The sequence below is a fragment of the Peromyscus californicus genome, unplaced genomic scaffold (genome assembly GCF_007827085.1).
Source record: "Peromyscus californicus insignis strain IS unplaced genomic scaffold, ASM782708v3 Scaffold_9__1_contigs__length_137607984, whole genome shotgun sequence".
Lineage (NCBI taxonomy): Eukaryota > Metazoa > Chordata > Mammalia > Rodentia > Cricetidae > Peromyscus > Peromyscus californicus.
Window position 1 is genome coordinate 87,155,038 of NW_026294617.1, and position 20,107 is coordinate 87,175,144.

Below are 20,107 nucleotides of genomic sequence, written 5' to 3' on the forward strand. Positions count from 1 at the left end.
ATAGACTATCTAGCAGGCTCTATCATATCTTCTTGAAATAGACACTCAACCACGAGTTTTCTCAAAGCTCTCAGTTCTTGTCGTCTTACTACGACCTGCTTTGCCATTTTCTTTACACGGGTCCTTAATTTAGTTGCTTTTTAATAAAAATCGATTACTTATCTCATCTTTTATCATGGATTTGATGGGCTGTGCTGAATACATTTCTGTACGCGTTAAAGTGAACATAGGACTGTGCTAGTAAAACTAAGGCACATGGAAAAGCAAAATCATTCACAGTAACACCTACACTCCCATCACATGTAACACCTACACTCCCATCGCATGTGGGGAGAACAAGCGGTCGTGCTCATGTGCAGCGGTAGAGACTCTGGCTCCGCTATTCTGGATCCTCCCTGTGCTGAGTTAGCCACGGGGGACGGCAGCTCCTGACAGGTTAAGTTCTCACTCTCCCCGCACTCACGAGAGGACTCAAGTGAGCCTCCTCGATTCTTGAGTAGGGGCACCTTTTCCTCTCGCCCTTCCTGCCAATCCGCCTTCAGCTGAGTCTCCTCATGGAAGCTGCTTCCCTTGCTCACGGTTCTGTCTCACACCTACCCTCTCTGCTCCTCCCAGGAAGTTCAGTTTAAACTTGTTCCTCTTCCACACTACTACCCAGAAATGCCATTTCCTGGTACCATTGTTATGAACAAAATAAAAGTGAATTAAGCACATCTCTATGAACATTAATAAACTGTATGATATGTTTCAAACATTGCTGAGGTTGTTTGCTTCAAGGTTTTTGTGTGTGTGTGTGTGTGTGTGTGTGTATAATGTATATGTATGTATGTGTATGCATAGGAATGCACATCCAACAGCAAATGTGCAGAGGTCAGAGGACAAGCTCAGGCTTTGGTCCTCACTTTCCACCGTGTTAGAGGCAGGGTCTCTTTGTTGTCTCCGCTCTACTGTATGTGCCAGGCTAGCTGGCCTGCAGGGATTCTCTTGTCTTCACGGCCCAGCTCACTGTAGCACAGATATTCCGGGTTTACACATTCCGAGGCTCTAAACTCAGGTTTTTACACTTGTGCAGCCAGCTTTGTCCACATGAGCCATCTCTCTAGGCCACTTTCAGGGGCATGCAAAACGATGGCTTTAATTGCACACTGGAGCATTATTTCAGAGGTTTTTTTAAAATTAATTATTAATTGTTTTGTTTTTACACCCCAAACACAGTTTCCCCTCCCTCCATTCCTCCTAGTCATCCCCCTCCCCATCTCCTCCTCCTCCATTTCTCTTCAGAAAAGGGCAGGCCTCCCATGGACATCCACCAAACATGGTGTGTCAAGTTGTAGCGAGACCAGGCCCTTCCTCTCCTATTAAGGCTGGATGAGGCAACACAGTAGGAGGGATGGGTTCCAAGAGCAGGCAGCAGAGTCAGAGACAGCCCTGCTCCTGCTATTTCAGTAGTTTTTAACTGGGAGGAAAGAGTAAAGACAATGGCTCAGTGAATTATGTGAGCCCAACGTAGCAAGTCAGGCGCACAGCAAGACACCCGCAACCGCTGCCTAGTTTTCACAGTCAGTCCGGTCTTACTGCCTTTTAGTGGAGCAGCACAGGAGGGAGGCCAGGGGAGGTCCATGCCAAGACACATTTGAGTGAGCATGTGAAGACACGGGTGACTTACGTGATCATCTGTTATCAACACATGCCATTCCATACAGTCTCTCCCCTTTAAAGCTCCAGCACTTCCTCCCGTTTCACGCCCCTGCTGATGGCCTTGCTGCCTTTCACTCAGGAAGTAAGGGCGGTCAAGAGCACTTAACTTCCATAAGCTCTCGCTGCCAGACGCAGCCACTTTGCCGCTGAGCCTGGGCCTGTACTGCCTTCCCACTCCCATACTGCGGATGGTACGCCTGTGTTCCTGCGGCCTCTTGCCTACCATGTTTATGTTGTAGATTTCCCCCCGTCTGGCACTCGGATTTACCCCTTCTGTACTAGGCCATTCCCACCAGCGCACAAACATGCTGGATTTTCTCCTGTCAGAAGGAACCAACCAAACCTGTCCCACGCTCTCCAGATTATTGTTTATGCCTTCTCTGACCATTTGGCCAAATTAACTTCCTCCTTCCCAGTTCATCCCTTAACTCTGCTAGCCAGAGCCAAAGTCAACTCAAGGACATTAATGCTCTTGAACTCACTCTCTTAGACAATCCAGTACTTTTCAGTTCTATTGACATCAAGGTTCAAATGCTAATAAAGGAGTCTTATGAAATAAAGGCTAGCTGCCCACTAACTTAGCATCTACTGTTGCAACACTAGTTTTATGTTGTCGCTAAGGATTTCTGGTATGGATTCCATGCTTCTGCTCCTCCAGAATTCATATGTTGAAAATCTAGCACCCAATAGGATGGTATGGAGTGGTGGGGGCTTTGGGAGGTAATCAGGCCTTGAGACTGAAGCCCTCATGAATGGATTAATGCATATCTCCCCTTTTGTCACTGGGGACCAAACCCAGGGCCTTGCACATGTCTCAGTATGTGCTCTACCGCCGAGCTGTACACTGAGGTCTGGATGAATGCACTGTTAACATAGGAGAGAACTTGCACCCTTGCTCTGTAATCTGCCACATGGTGACATATTGAGAAGTCTGTCATCTGCAAACCAGAAAGTAGGCTCTCCAGACACAGGATCTGCTGGTATCATGACTTTAGACTTCTCAGCATCTAAAATACTGACAACTAAATGTATTTTGTTTATATCATACAGTCTGTTGTACTTTGGTATAGTAGCAAAAAACCAAATAAGACAGTCCCTGTTAAGAAAGTGACATACCAATGTACCTTTTATGTGCCAGACTCTTATGTAGACACAGGAGAACAATAAGGGACAGGAAACGTGTTCTGTCTTCAAAGAATTCACATTACAGACTTTATAGCATGGTGCCAGAGAATCCATATTTCCTTAAGACTTTCTTTGGCTTCACCAAGATAACTGTCACATGAATATCTATATGTGTATGTGTTTCATATATGTGTCTCATAAATATGTCATACATATATACCACATTTGTGGTAGACATTAGGAATATAGAATGTATTTCCTTTTTTGGTGCTGTGGACGGAACCTAGGGCTTATTTCATGCTCTGCCCTGAGCTACCCTTGGGTCCTTCAGTCTTGTTTTCATAGTTTAATGTGGGAAAACAGAAAGCCAATTCCTATAGTACTGCCTGAAAGTGCTGTGGCAAAGGAAGACACAATTACAAGAGAGGAGGAGTCCGCAGTGGGAAGGCAGGACTAAGCTGCATCGTTAACGACACAGGAGTGGAAAGGACATGGGAGAGAGGGACACATGCATGGTGTCAAGTCACCAGGCAAAGAAGCTGAAATAGCCCGAGATGCTGTAGGAAGTGTGTGATGGCACTGGACCTCATAAGAACGAGGGCTGGGAGAGAAAAGAGAGAAGCAGAGAGAACACAGACGGCAGGCAGAGGAGATGAGGCGGCAGAAACGGTCTGTGGACAAAACTGGATCCTACTTATTAGCTTACAGAATTTCCAATTTCCTTTAAAGTCAACGAATAACTACTGAAGGCCTGAAAGTGGGGAATGGTAGGATCATGTTTTGACTTTAGAAAGATCACTCTGGCAGGACTAAGGAAGATGGAGTTAGTGCGGAATGGTAGGATCATGTTTTGACTTTAGAAAGATCACTCTGGCAGGACTAAGGAAGATGGAGTTAGTGCGGAATGGTAGGATCATGTTTTGACTTTAGAAAGATGACTCTGGCAGGACTAAGGAAGATGGAGTTAGTGCGGAATGGTAGGATCATGTTTTGACTTTAGAAAGATGACTCTGGCAGGACTAAGGAAGATGGAGTTAGTGCGGAATGGTAGGATCATGTTTTGACTTTAGAAAGATGACTCTGGCAGGACTAAGGAAGATGGAGTTAGTGCGGAATGGTAGGATCATGTTTTGACTTTAGAAAGATCACTCTGGCAGGACTAAGGAAGACGGAGTTAGACAACAGAGAGAACAGACTAAGCAGGAGGCCAAAGGGGCGTCAACAGAAAACAATGCAGACATAACTACTAGTAGGAAGCAGTCTCACAAAAGGTGAGAGAATATGGTTTTAAGAGCTCTTAGAAGAGAGAGAATTATGACGTTACCAGCAACAGTAGACCTTGCGGCTTGCCTGCCCAACACTCAGAGCCCTGCTAGGCCTTGCTCACCAAACTCCACTTTTCCCCCGAGATCCAGTCTCCTCACTTATCCTTGTGCACACAGAGGGACTCATCCTCCTGACACGGCTACACTGGCTGTCGGTCTAACTTAACAACAGCAATCCATTCCTATGGCCACAGACGCTTAGGGGTGGATATGTGGTACAGGTAGACTCAATAAAACATATAGGGCAGTCCTCTGAGAGCATCCAGGAAATGCTTTCTTACTCAACAAAAATAACATCCAGAGACCAGCTAGGGTTTTGTTTTTTGTTTTCTGCATATGAATTGTGTTGGAAAAAAAAAAAAAAACCTTGAGCAGCTAGACACCTGATGTTCAGGTGCAGTGCTGACCAAGAATAAGGTCGTTACAGAAGGGAAGGGGATAATGGATTCCTGACCACATTCTTTAGTCAGTGGATTAACCAATCCTGGAGCAGCAATACCTCATGTCTACTTGTTTTGTGTCATCAGTAAGCTATAACTTCATGAAAATCAGGGAACATTCTCTAGCAGGGAGGCTAAGACAAAAAGGTAACAGCCCCTAACAAGCTCTCAGAATATTCTTTTTTTTTTTTTTTAAAGAAGAGATTCATTTATTTTCCTTATATGTGTGGTTATTTTGTCTGCATGTATGTCTGTGTACCATGAGCATGCAGTGCCTGAAGAGGCCAGAAGAGGGGGTTTGGGTCCTCTGGAACGGGAGTTACAGAGTTACAGCCACATTTGTGTGCTAGAAAAGAACCTGGGTCCTTTGGAAGAACTGCCAGTGTTTCTCACCATTGAGCCCTTCTCCAGACCCCAAAAAGGATGTTGTAATACTTTATTGTCCCAATTATTCAATCTCCAATTTGCTTTACTTAAAATGAGTCCAGTTGAGTAACAACTAAAAGCCTACAGACTGCAATAGCAACGTTATAAATCACAAAGAGTTAGGGAACAGCTACTTACCTTTGCATAAGCTTTGCCACCTTTTAATTCCTGCAAATACAGAAAACACCATGAGGACATTAGATGATGAAGGAAGGACTTAAGATTAAATGTCAGTCAAAGGATTCTAAAGTAGACATTTATATGCTAGTATATGTCACAGACAATAAAAATATGCTGATTTTAAACCCAACTATTCAAACAACAACAACACCCTAAAAACGACCAAAATTTTTACTTTGCTTCCAATTTTATTTCTTTCGTCAGTTTTTGATATGGAGTCTCTTCACATTGTGAGCACTGGCCTTGAGCTCCTGGAGCTCAAGTATCTCGCCTCAGCTTCCCTCAGCCAGGGCTCTGGGCCACATTTTTGAATTTAGGACCTTGCACATCTGTGCGGACTAAGTGTAAGCACTTAGAACAATGTGTGCCCACACTGTGAACTCGGTTTCCTTCTATTACCATGGACAAAATTCCTTTCTCTAACGTCACTTGAAAAACATCTTTACTGAGAGAACTGTTGCTTGTATTTTGCAAGTCTGATACTGAAGTGTTATCTACCACTTCTATCTTGCACACACTCTCCAGGGAGCTCTGTTATTACTTATGAACGCCGGCTGCTCTTTCCCTTTCCTGCTGCCATTTCTATTCCATATGAATTATCAGAATGTCTTCTTCACTGGGTCACTTCACATCCCTTAACAGTGCCATTCTTAAACACAAGGAAAAGTCCTCGAGGTGTTCCTTCACTCCTCAACAGGATTATTTTCATTGCTGTTCCTCTATGGTCAAAATTCAAAAGACTTCCGATCGCTGGGGACTGGGAGGAGTGGAGGGAGGGGAAACTGAGGTCCAGATGTAATGTATGAGAGAATTGAAAAAAAAAACATTCAAAAGGCTTCAACCTCTACCTGCTGCATTCTGTTCTAGTCAACCCTCTTCAACTGGATTTGTTCTCTTTTCCCTTCTCTAGTAGCTCAAGATTCCTAATGATCTTTATTTTGTTAAAGCTAAAAGCTCCCTGTCTCCATCTTAGCCTCTCATCAGTGTGTGATGGGCTTGCCCACTTACCTCCTTTCTCCCATCACTTCCCTCTTTAGACCTTCCTGATGCCACATCTGCCTCATTGCCCTTCTGCTTCCCTGGCTGCTGTTCCTCCCGTCTCCCCTCTCCTGCATCCATGCCTTTATTTAGCTTCTGCAGAAAGAACGTTAGCTGTACCTTAAGTATCTGCTCTTGCTTTCCATGTAATAGAATCCTGTACTTTTAGTTGGGTATCTGGTTGCCCAAAATAATGACCATCTGTGTGTAAAACTACTACCCCTAAACCTAAGCATTTCTACTTTGAGATATTAAAGCCAACTTTTCCACCATAGCAGCAGCAGCATGGTCTTATAAAAGATCATGATTCTCCTTATTAAAATCTCCCAATGAATCAGATATGGTGGTGTATCTATACTCTCTGCATTTGAGAGGGAGAGGCAGGAAGATCATGAGGTCCCTGTCCCAAAAACCAACCAACCAACCAACCCACCCACCCACCAAAAATGTGCTGGGGAGACAGCTGAGTTGGAAAGAGTGCTTGTTGTACGAGTATGAGGACCTATATAGCTCAGACGTCCAGCACCATTTAAAAAGCTAGGTGTGGCCACATGTGCCTGTCACCCCAATACTGGGGTGGAAGCAAAGAGCAGAGATGTCTCCTCAATTTTCTAAGCCAATCGCTCTTTCCTAAATTATTCTCTGTTTCCCCATGGTTTTCTATGTGTGACATTTATCGGTACTAAACTGAGTTTAATTTGATAAACTCTGCTTTCTGTTATCCAGTTCTCACCAGAAAGTAAAATGTAAGAGGTCTGAACTCTGTTCCAGTTATTTATCTTCCCAGAAGCCAGAGCAGTACGTGGCACATGGATGGCACTAACAGATATATTGACTGGTGACTGCTTCCCTGTGTCTAGGCAACAGGGCTCACTACCAAACTGGTCATTATCAGATCTGTAGATAAAAATGGTGTCTATCTGTAGTTTTAATTTGCCTAAGATTGGGTATATTGCATGTCTGAAATACTTTCTTTTCAGGGGGACATATTGTCAGCTGTCAACTTCTCCTAAGTGCTGTTGATTCTTTTACACTGTGTAGAGGTGTTCTTTCTATATTAATTAGTTTTTTTGACATGATTCACAAGTAGTTTGTGACTTTGCTTATGACTCCCCCCCCCGCCCCCACAATGGTCAACATGTTTAAATAGATGAGATCTCTGCTCTTTCCTTTATACAATACCTAGGGAAGGTTACGTAGAACAGACTTGCATAACATACTGCCTTGCATACTCAAGTACAACAGAAGACTACTGGTGATTTACCAGCCTCTCTTCTGACATGTTGGAATCTACTGGCCATCCAACTATGGCCTTTCCGTTTGGTGTGGCCACACAACTAAGTTTTAACCAGAGGGATGTATACAAAAGACACACGTACCACTTTTGTATCATGTCTGTCCTATGTCACTAGTCAAGAGAGAACAAGACTGGAGCTGCCCCCTTAGATCTAAAGATGGAACCACATGCTAAAGAAGGCGGAGCTACTATCTTTATCTCAGGTTCCGAAGCAACTTCTATACCATTTTGTTTAAGCCTTTGACTTCTGGGGTCTGTTTTAGCAGTTTAACATACATATTTTGTGCTGGTTAGTTTCTCAACTGGGAAAATACCTCCATCAGATTGCCCACAGATAGGCCTATAGGGGCATTTTCTTGATTAATGATTGATGTATATATGTGTGTGTGTGTGGGTGGTGCCACCCCTGGGCTGAGGTGTATAAGGAAGCAGGCTGAGCAAGCCACAGGGAGCAAGCTAGTAAGCAGAGTTCCTCCATGGCTTCTGCTTCAGTTCCTGCCTCTAGTTCCTGCCCTGACTTCTCTTCACTCTGTACTCTGTAAGACTAAATAAACCTGGAACCCCCTCAAGTTGGTTTGGCCATGGTGTTTATCACTGCAAAAGGAAGCAAACATGTCCAATGAATATGCCAAAGCCCTATAAAATGAGAAAGGGTTTATTTGAGGTATGACCCAGCACAACTGGTACTTACAGTTTCTGTCGGCTTTACTAGAGTTTGAGCTCATTTAATTTGTAGTCAGGCTTTACTCTAAGCTGGTTATATATATATATTTTTTCCTTAAAATCCAAAGACTAGCTCATCGTCCTTCAAACATCATGATTAGAACTCCATTCAGAAGGGTTTCAATGGAAGGGCGGCAGCAGTCAGAGCAGCAAAGTGAAGTTGGCTTCATTTTGTCAGCTAATCTCTACATTCCCGAAGAATCAGGGAATAACGCCTTATTTGGATGTAGAGATTTAAAGTCATAATTGCCTAAGGTCTCGCAGTCGGTAAGGGGCATGCTTGGGGCTCAAAGGCAGGCTGGTATAACTGCATGTCTGCCCTTGCTGTACCACACTTCCTCTGCAGAAGCCTCCACTCAGTTACGATTGCTCCAAACAACTATTTTCACAAAGTCTTAAAAACTGTAAGATCGGGGCTAGAGAGATGGCTCAGAGGTTAAGAGCACCAACTGCTCTTCCAGGGGTCCTGAGTTCAATTCCTAGCAACCACATGGTGGCTCACAACCATCTGTAATGAGATCTGGCGCCCTCCTCTGTGTACATAATAAATAAAAAAAAAAAATCTTTAATAAAAAAAAAAAACCTGTAAGATCATTTCTGTATACATGTATTTACTATATTCTGAGTGTATTAAGCAATATAAAAAGGTTAGAATAAAGCCATGCACATCATACTGCTATCAATTCGTTCAAACCATGGGATAACAAATCTAAGAATATAGCTTTTTAATCGGATACAGAAAGATGCAGGACCAGAGTGGGAAAGAGCGAAAAGACTTACATTTCTCATTCTAAGTCTTTATCTTTGCCAACATATACATGTACTCTGATAACTTAATATATATATTAATATATAAAGCTGGGCAAGGTGGCATGCCTGTAATCCCAATACTTGGGAGATAGAGGCAAGGAGGATCCTGAGTTTGAGACAAGTCCAGGCTACATGTGAGTTCCAGGCTGGCTTGAGCTACAAAATGAGCCTGTTTCAGAAAGAATCAGGAAAAAAAAAAGTGTATAAAATGTAAAATGCACAGTTGGGTTTTTATTTTTCAAGGCTGGGTCATGTGACATAGCCTAGACTGGCCCTAATTTGCCCTTGAAGGGGGGAGTGGGGGAAAAAAGTCCAACTACTAGCTGACTGGTTGGGGAGATACTGGCATTTGATAGCTGCTGGGAGAGGGACAGTCAGTTTTCTGTAATGAGGCACCACACTCCAGGGCAAGCCCCATTCCCCAGAGCAGTTGGCCAATACACACTGAACTGGATTGAAAAAATAAATAAAAAGAAAACTCAACGCCAGGTGGGTAGGGCAGCGAAGGTAGAAAGGGCATGTGTGGCAGAGTTAGGGGAGGCATCTGAGTATGCTCAAAATACATCGTATGGCATTTTCAAAGAATTTTATGAAAATACTATTTTAAAAAAGTTAAAAAAAGTAAAGAGCAGGAATGGATAAATGACAGGCTACAGACATGGACACCCCAAATGACTCCAAATGCGGTTAACGCTCATATGTACAGTATTTCTGAGAAGAAAGTTTTTTTGATTCTTGAGTGACAACCTCAGGTTTGCCACCAGATTTTCCATAGAAATTTAATTTATTGCTGTAAGTGTGGAGTTACAGTTCTACCGTTAGAGCAGATCTAAATAAAGTGAGTCAGTGACTGCAGCTAATTATGGTTTCTGAAAGAGGAGGAATAATAGGCTATTTTTATACCTTCCGTACAGACACTCTGTAGATACAAGGATCCAGGATGCCAGTGGAGGCACTGGCACTCATTTTGCACATAAATGAGAACTTCTTTCTCCAGCGAACACAGTTTGCTTGCACCACCTCCCTGGATAGGGAAAAAACAAAAACCGAAAAGCCAATTAATTACCATGTTAAAGGCACTCTCAATTTCACTCACGTCTACAACACAAAGTTATAGAGATATCAGTATTCGCAGGTGCTGAAAGACGGCTCAGGGAGTAAAATGACCACTCCACAGCACAGGACTGGGGTGTGGAGCAAGTAAAAGTCAGGGGCCTGCAGTCCCACCACGTGAGAGACAGGGACTCCCTGGAGTAAGCTGATCAGCCAAACTAGCCAAAAACGGCAGGCTCTGGGTTCAGCTAGAGAGCCTGACTCTACACATCAGGAACTGAGCATCTCAGGTGCCACCTGCCATCATGTTGGGCTTCCACACTGAGCATCTCAGGTGCCACCTGCCATCATGTTGGGCTTCCACACTGAGCATCTCAGGTGCCACCTGCCATCATGTTGGGCTTCCACACTGAGCATCTCAGGTGCCACCTGCCATCATGTTGGGCTTCCACACTGAGCATCTCAGGTGCCACCTGCCATCATGTTGGGCTTCCACACTGAGCATCTCAGGTACCACCTGCCATCATGTTGGGCTTCCACACTCAAGCACACACAGGAATACATATCAATTCATCAAGCCAGTATTTGCAAGCAGTGGAACAGGAGTAATTGGCCATTAGAAATGCAAAGTAGTTAATTTACCCGTCAATCAGTTTAAAGTGACTCTTCCCCACTCATTCAATGTATATTACTTTCTGTGTGTTGGGTACACATCTAAATGTTTAAAATACAAGATGAAGGGCAGAATTCCTAACCTTGTAGGACTAACCTTGTGCAAGAGACAGAAATGCACACAAATACTCTTAAGTTTCTCTCCATTTTAGCAACGTGAACTACCATTTCAGAGTTCCCAACATGATGCTTTAATCTCACACCAACTCTAAAGTGTAGCTGGCCTTTCCCTCAAGGCACATACCAGGAATTTAAGCGCAGGAGGGGAGTTAAAACCACGGTTATTCAGGTGGTGAGTGCAGGTGTCACACGCAAGCCAAGCCCATTTAACTCTGAAGCCCTTTGTCCACAGCCCTGAATCTGCTGTTTTTCAAACAACTTTCCTCTTTCAAGTTTCCTGACTTTTGTACAAGCTGTTCTTTTTCCTGTTCTCTGTAGGTCCAAGGGACTTAGCCTTAGAAAGCAAAAATAATTATTCTACTTCCAGAAGAAGAGAGACAAGGGGGTGGGGGTGGTCATGAATAGTGCAAAATGGATAAAGCAAAAGAATGAATGTTCTCTAGATTTACTCACCAGTCCACTTAATAGAGGCAAGAGAGCATTTTGTTTTTTTGAGACAGGGTCTTATTACATAGTTCTGTTGGCTAGAACACACTATGTAGACAAGGTTGGCCTTGAATTCCAAGAGATCGACTTGCCTCCTAAGCACCATCACACCAGGCCTCAATATTTGTATTAATTCTTGAGAATTTCATACGTACATATAAAATGTATATTGATCATATTCACTGTCCCCCCCCTTCCCCCCCGTGCCCCCCGCTAGTTCCTCCCACACCCATCACATCTATTCCTACCTCCCAACTTCATGTCTTTTTTTTTAAATAACCAACTGAATCCAGTTTGTGCAGCTCATACACTCATGGGCGTAGGGGGCATCCTGAAGCACAAATGACCTACCAGGAACCATATCCCTAAAGTCAACGACCACCCCATATCCCAGAAGTGGCACCCCTGGCTCCTCAGGGGATCTTGAGTCCTTCCCCGCGCCATGCTGGGATGTTGACTGGCTTGATTGTGTGCAGGCAAACACAGCTGCTGGGAGACTGCAATCGTCCTGTCAGACCAGAAAACGCTGTTTCTGCCCAGCCCTCCCCGGCCTCTGACTTACCATCTCCTCATCTCCCCACCCCTCCTCTGTGATGGTCCCCAGAGCACAGATGTGATGAGGCTGATTTTCTTAAAGAAAGGACACAGCTGGATCACTTCTCTGGAGCAACAGAGACTGATGAGTGAGATCAACAATTTAGATAAAGGTTGGAGAAAAGGAAAAATAGGGTGAATGCAGTGGTGTGGCAACTTGTAGCTGCCTCTGCGAATAAACGAATGTGTATTAAGATCACTGAGTTTGGTTTTATAAATAAACAGACTTTTAAAATGCCCAGAAAAATCATGAAAATAATAAAAAAAAACCCATAGGATTTTTAATTGTTTCCCTCCCAGTATCACTTGGTCCCAAGACTTGAAGGCATCAGCCATGTGCCTGGAGCTCCCAAGAAAGGCATGCAGATACACTGATGACCTGGGACCTTCAGGAATTCGTGATCGTTCCTGTCACTAACACCGCTGATGTGGCATCAGCTATCAAGAACAATATTTTTTGTTTGGTTTGGTTTTTTTGAGACAGGGTTTCTCTGTATAGTTCTGCCTGTCCTGGAACTTGCTCTGTAGATCAGGCTGGTCTCGAACTTGGAGATCTGCCTACTTCTGCCTCCAGAGTGCTGGCACTAAAGGTGTGTGCCACCAACAGCCAGAAAAATATTGTTCTAAATATTTTTTAAAAAGCATGCTAGCTTATTGTCCTTAGAAAATATAAACTTCTAGCTAAAGATAGCTTTAACTTTCTCTCTCAAACTTACCAAGTTTTTTTTTTTTTTTTTTTTTTTTTTTAAAGGCATCATCTCAGCGGAAGACAAAAACAAGTATTCAGGAACAGACAACTGGTAGTTAATTTAGCAACCAAAGAAATCTGAACCTGACACTGTTAACGCTGAAAGCCAAGAGTGGAATTTTAAGTTGGTTCTGAAATAAAATGAAGGAAGGACCAAAGGTAGAGGGCTGATTGAAAGCTGTTTTAGAAGCAGCCAGACCCCGACTCCTGCAGGAAGCTCAGCTTTATGCTCCTGACGGGGGAGCAGACGACTCTCTGGCCTGTGTGACCCCAGGGCAGGTCTCAGTGGCATGACAGCATAGTGAGCAGAGGAGAGGAAGATGAATGGGCTCTGGCCCTTCTTCTCTAGCTCCGGCAACGCTGGAAACATGCATGAATTCATCGGGAAAATTCTAATGAGATGGACACTAAGGGCTCCCAACAAAATGGTCCAAGCCATCTCAGCCTGTAGTAAAAACCCAAGATGCCAAGCACCCTCCATCTGCACAGACCTTTACCAGCTTCAGAGCTGTAGTTATATCTAAGCTGGCACCGTAGGAGACGCTCTTACCAGGAAAAACAGATCAAAATGAACTGAAAAAAAGAAGCAACTTCAACCAAACTTCCAGTTGGTGCTGGAAGAAGAGAAGTTTTCAAATGAAAACAAATTATGGGCTGGAGTGATGGCTCAACCCCCACAGTTGTCCTTTGCCATCCATTTTCACACTCAGGCACGCACATGCACACGCACACATGTACACGCACAAATGCATGTAATAAGAAAAAGAAATCGCATCGACTACACAGGACTAAGATGGTATTTAAAACAACAACAAGATCACAGGCCCCTAAAACATGTTAATGGAAACCAAACTACTGGGCTGGGCCTTCCGTTTGTCACTTTGGACTCCCTCTACCTCTCTCATAGCCCAGAGGCCAGCCTTCATGGACCGCACAACCAGGCTTCCTGCTGACTAGCTCTTACCCTGGAAAAGGAGCAGCAAGGCGGCGGGAGGAGAGGGCTGAGGGCAGGAGCAGGGAGAAAAGACGTTCAATCTCCCGGCTGTTCCTTCTTAGGTGGATCAGCAACAGAGAGACGTTGGGGACCGCAGTCTTCCCGAGGGCTTGGTACGTAGGCCTTGAACTATGAACATGTTAACCTTTGTTAAAATAAGAACTGGAAAACTGAGAATATTACTAAGTACTGAAAAATCTCAAAACGGAAGGAAGTTACACATGGGAGAGCCAGTACGGTGACCCACGCCTGTAATCTCAATACTCAGAAGGAGACTGAAGGAGGAGGAACACAGCTGAACACCAATTTGGCCTAGACTACAAGACCCTCTCTAAAAGAAAAGTATTTAACACTGAAAGCCATTATTTCTAATTGTTTTAAATTTTCACCCAGTGAATATTCTTTATTGTCTAATATATGAAAATCAAACAACCTCATTTTAGTCAACCATGCATTTCTGAGTCAAATCAACTTCCAAAGAGAAGAGGCTTCCTTCGGGGTTTCGGTCTGGGACTGACTGGCTCGGCCGCACCGGGTCTGGGGCAAGGCAGCCGAGCGTAGTGGGAGCGTGCGGTGGAGGAAAAGCCCCTCCCTTCACAGCTAGAAAGCAAACCGAGGGAATGGGCCCGGAATATGGAATCCCTTTGGGAGCATGGTTCCTAGTGACCCTAAGTACCCCCCATTTGGCTCTATCTCTTAAAGGTTCCATTATCTCCTAATAGCGCCACACTGGGAACAAGCCTTTACCACATGAACATCTGGATCCAATTTACAGCAGCACCTTAAAATGTTACTAAGCGCCGGGCGGTGGTGGCGCACGCCTTTAATCCCAGCACTTGGGAGGCAGAGCCAGGTGGATCTTTGTGAGTTCGAGGCCAGCCTGGTCTACAGAGCGAGATCCAGGAAAGGCGCAAAGCTACACAGAGAAACTCTGTCTCGGAAAAAAAAAAAAAATGTTACTAAGCTAAATATTCTAGGAATTACGTCAGAAATAAAAACCAAAGCACGAGTACTACAAAGCCCCCAAACCTTGGTTTATGTTTTGTGGCTTTTTGTTTGTTTGTGAAATATCAGTAATTCCCCAACTAAACTAATTAGAAACACACACTTTTTTAAATCTAGTTTAAAACACCCTTACAATGTGGCATCTTTATAATGATTTCATGTACCAAATCTCATATGCTATCATTTGCACAAACAGAGGGCAGCTTCGGCCTGAGTAACGAAATTAAAGATACCAAGTGTACTCTGCATGTACCTGTTGTCCTTAGAAAACAATTAAGTGGGAAGTTTTTCATATTTACCTAGTTTATCTAGAGGGTGGGAAATCAACAGGAAGTCTGGTAGACTTAGGAGAAACCAGGTTAGGAATAGCAGTATACGTATGGGCCGGATTGTAGCATGTAAGGAATGGGTTTTAATAAAGATATTAGATCTTCCAGAGGAAAGCATGCTTCTCATTTCCACCTCCACCTGCTGACTTTCCCTTTAGTGAAAATGTCCACAGCAGTTGTTGAGTGCTTTCAATACACCAGAGCCTACACATTTATACACTGTAACACAATAGTAAAGGAACTGAGAGAAACTGTCCAACTACACTAATCTGAAAAGAACCCGAAGGGATCATGTCTAGTACCAACCACCAATTCCTCCCCATCACTTTCTAACTATCCAGAAATTATTTCCTTTCCTGCATCTAGCATCACTATTCTAATTCAGACTCTTAGCATCATTTCCTTGGATTATTTTAAGAGCCTCCTTAATTGTCCCTGCTTAAATCTGCTTCCTTCAGATCTCTACCTGAGAGTGTGGTTCACACCTGTAATCCCAGGATTTGGGAAACCAAGGCAAGGAAAAAAAAAAACTTAAGTGAGTTTGTTTGAGGATAGCCTGGGCTACAGAGACCCCGTCTCAAAAACAAACAAAAAACAAAAACAAAAAACCAAAAAAATCCTAAAACCCCCAAAACAAAAAAAGTGTATTTGTGTTCCTAAGGCGATTACTCAGATTTTTCTCTGGTAATCTTTCCCGTGTACACACAGACCTTGGGAAAAAGCTGTCCAAACTAAACAAATCCAAAAAGCTGCAAAGTTAGTGTGTGACATTTGTTATACTGATGGGTTACCACGGAAACCCACGCAAACTCCTTGGCAACTGAGACAAAAGTCACATTAGTAACTGCTTTCTGTTAGGTGAGTCATTAACTTCCTATGAGTTGGACGGTTGCTCAACCACTGTCTAGAGAGAGAGCAAAGGAATGTGATTTGTGTGGACACTGTGGAAAACCAAACATTTCAAAGATAACACGATAAAGCTGCTGAAACGAACATGGAATAAGCAGAGGACTCAGAAGAAGAGCAGGCTGCTATGGCCATTGTTTATGTTTCAAAGAATCAGAGGAAATCGGGAATGTTGTTGAAAACTCCAACATAAACTGGAATGGAAGTGGATGGAGCCAATCTTTGTGACTAAATATTATTCCAATGTCATCATCATTCTCCAGTAACCAGCAAATGTGGACTCTAGGCACATGTTTAGAATGACCCTGTGTCCTGATTATTCAGGACATTTTACACCTTTCAGCAACGGGGATAGAAAACAATGAGCTAATGAGGAATGTCAGCCAGCCGTTGGCCAGGCAGTACAGCCTGGAGGTTAGCCGCTTACCCACCGCTGGTTTGTGTGGATTCAAACCCCACCTCAGCCAGCTGCCAGCTGTCACTCTGGCACATTCTCCAATTGCTCATATTTACAGTGCTTTCTTTGAGATCAGTACCTACCCCCCTGATGGGAACCCAGGGAAACCAAATACATTATTACACACTGTTCCAAACAGCGCCTGGGGTACAGTGTAGCTCAATAATAAATGTTAGAGGCTGTCATTTTCAAAGATACATGTACTTCTAAGTCCACTCAAATTTGCCTGCCGAAGTGAAATAATGGCCAAGTTTATAGAGATATTTTTTCTTGATTTAATGACAATCTATCTATTTTAAAAGACACATAGATTCTGACAAAGAAGGAACTTTTGTGAACCAAGTATTTTAAGACTGTGAGGATCAGTTAGATCTGTAAAACTGACTTTGAATTGCAACACTAAAGATCCACGGATCTGTCAACCCCAGCAGCATTTTTGGCTCGAGTAAATGCATGGCAGTAACAGCATCAGGAAAACGGAACAGAAGGAGGTCTGGCTTTATTTACTCATTCACTGATTCATTTTACTAGTGGGTGAGGCAGGGAGGGAGACGACAACCCAGTCCTAGAGTCTCCTTCTCGGAAACACTGGGTAGGCAGAGAGGTGCCTAGAGAGAACTCAGGAGAAAGGACTGGAATCATGAACGCGAGTCTTCACCATGAGAGAGGATGAGGCCATCTGGGGGGAGAGTGGCAAAGGAGGAAGGGTCGAGGATAGCCTGCAAGGCCCCCAATATCAGGGCAGGAGAGAGGCAGGGGAGGCCATGGAGTGTCGACAGGAGGAGAAAGGGCACTAGAGCGTCAGCAAAGGCAACCGGAAGCTGTTTTTTTTTTCTTTTTTTTTCGTTTTTCGAGACAGGGTTTCTCTGTGTAGCTTTGCGCCTTTCCTGGGACTCGCTTGGTAGCCCAGGCTGGCCTCGAACTCACAGAGATCCACCTGGCTCTGCCTCCCGAGTGCTGGGATTAAAGGCGTGCGCCACCACCGCCCGGCCGGAAACTGTTTTAAGAAGCTCTGCTCAGCGATGTCAAATGTGGCAGAGAGGTCAGATGAGACAGAGGACAAAAAGGAGTCACCCATAACGCTGGCGACTGAGGTTTTGGTGACAAAATGGGATCGAAGTGGATTACTATGGGGGACAGATACAGAGACGTGGGCAACTCATTTCAAATCCGCTAGGAATGAAGTGAGAGTGGAAAAATTTACGGCTGCATCCAACTGAGGGCATGACATGGGGAAGATTTCACTTAAACATGTGGGAAGGTTAAGCACGCTTCAGTACGAATGGGGGAAAGCAGTGTAGGGACCAAAGTGACCATTTGGGTGGATACGAGAACGGTGCCACAGAAGACTGATCCCTGAGAATGTCAGAAACAATAGAACCCAGACTGTAATTAGGGATTGAACCTGGACAGAAGGGATCACCTCCCATCATGAGGTAAAGAATGAAACTGAATGTAAACAAAGATGCCAGCCGACAATTCTTTATTGCCCTGAATTGTTCCAAGGAGAATTTCATATAAAATGCAGCATTCCTTGGCACATAGTATGTAATCAAATAAGTATTAGCCGAATACTTGCTTATTTAAAATCTGCTATAAATATTACAAAAAGCCTCTACAGCTTCATGTAAGAAAAAAGCTGCATTCAGTGACTGACAGATATCCTGATGAAGACACACATGTATTTAATACATGTGAAAATGTATACAGATGCCCACACAGCACATACACATGAGAAAATGCATTCCTTATATGGAATGGAAGAAAATTCATAAAACTATACATATAATCAGGGGTTAATATCCAAAACATATAAAGAACTCACAACTCAATAATAGCAACATAAAAAAAAATCTTGATTGAAAATGGGCCAAAGACTTGAATAATCATTTCTCAAAAATGTTTGTACAATTGGCTAACAAGTTTATGAAGAGGTGCTTACCATTAATATCAGAGAATCATACACATATACCCAAATGAGATGATACCCACACTAACTAAAGTGGCTGTTATTAAATAGTTAAATTATAACAAATGCTGATAAGGATGTAGAAAAAAAGAGAACTCTGGTATATATATATGGTTTTGGTAAGGCCATTATAAAAAAAAGAGTATGGAGGTTCCTCAAAAAATTAAAAATAGAACTATGACAGGGCCCAGCAACCATACATATCTTTGGGTATGTATCCAAAGCAGACAGAATCAGGGCTCTTTGGTTTGGTTTATTAGTTGTTTGGTTTTTGAAGTTGGAGTCTTGCTGTGTAGCCCAGGCTGGGCCTTGAACTCATAATCCTCTTGTCTCAGGTTTCCAAGTGCTGGGATTATGGGCAAGTGCAGTCACAATGGCTTGAAATTAGTATTTTTAAGAGACACCTGCAATCCATGTTTATTTCAGCATTGTTCACAATAGCCAAGATTTGGAAACAACCCACATGTCCATCAACAGACAAAGGATAAAGAAAATGTCACAGACACACAGACACACACACACACAGACACAGACAGACAGATAGACAGAGAGACAGACACACAGACACACACATCCCACACACTGCATGTTTTTTAAAATGAAAGGATATTTACCCATTTGTAATGTGGCCTAGAGGATAAGATACTATGTGAAAATATCAACAAGAAAGAAAAATATTGTATATCATTTATACGTGCAATCAAAAAACTGTCAAATTCATTCAAGAAAGTGAATTCATTTTTCTATCACTATAAATTCCATTTAGCACAACTTCCATACTATCTATCTATCTATCTATCTATCTATCTATCTATCTATCTATCTGATGCACAAAAATGCAATAGGAAAAAAAAAATCCAGAATAATCTAAGGAAAGGTCCCACACTGGAAATTTGGGAATATATATCACAGTCTAGGAAAACTTAATAAAAGAAAAACTAAACAAAAAATCCCAAATTCAATAAGGTAAAAACCATGGAAGGATATAGGAAATGAAAATCCACTTATGGGCTATGGCATTCTGAGAAAGGGAAGTGGGAAGGGATAGGAGGAGGCACATTCCTTCCTCTGAAGTGAGTTAAAAGACTTCTGCTGCTGATGGTTAAGTCTGAGGGCAAAGTGTGAGACCAAGAAAGAAGCTCAAATAACAAAATGCAAGACCTCCTCGGAAGTAGACAAGGCCTATGTGGCCTCCCTTTGCAGCTCCAGAAGGAACTGGAGGAATTGCCTTGCATGTCGTGGGCCTGAGGTGGGACACACAGAAGCGTTTCATTTTCCACTGGGAATCTTAGGGACTACAGCTCTGACTATACCTTTCACCCATACAAGTCCCAGAAAGAGACAGTGAAAGTCTGCATCACCTCTTCTGCTGGTCCCTTCTCAGTGTCCATTCGCTTGGTGCTGTTCTCCTTCCCAACTGACTCTGCCATTTAACCCCCACCCCCCACCAGGGTTAGACAAGCTCTCACATTCCCAACCTCCTGACCTCACTCTTTGGCTGACTGAAACCCGGCAGCTTCCTGATGACACTGTTGGCATTGTGCACCTACAGGGAGGTGTCCTGACCTCACTCTTTGGCTGACTGAAACCCGGCAGCTTCCTGATGACACTGTTGGCATTGTGCACCTACAGGGAGGTGATGTGTATTCCCCTCCTCCCCATCTTCCTCTGGTTAAGAGGCAGCTTGTTCCTAAATCCCTTGCCACTCGCAA

General features: G+C 43.4%; 1 protein-coding gene across 1 annotated transcript in view; it reads right to left on the reverse strand.

Annotated features, from left to right (window-relative positions):
• The window catches only part of Eeig2 (EEIG family member 2), a 54,074-nt gene that overhangs the window by 21,023 nt on the left and 12,944 nt on the right, over positions 1-20,107 (reverse strand). The window contains exons 2-3 of the mRNA XM_052730745.1: positions 9,966-10,086; positions 5,153-5,182 (exon numbers count right to left, since the gene is read on the reverse strand). Of these exons, the coding sequence (XP_052586705.1) occupies positions 5,153-5,182; positions 9,966-10,086 (151 nt within the window). The remainder of the gene's footprint in view (positions 1-5,152; positions 5,183-9,965; positions 10,087-20,107) is intronic.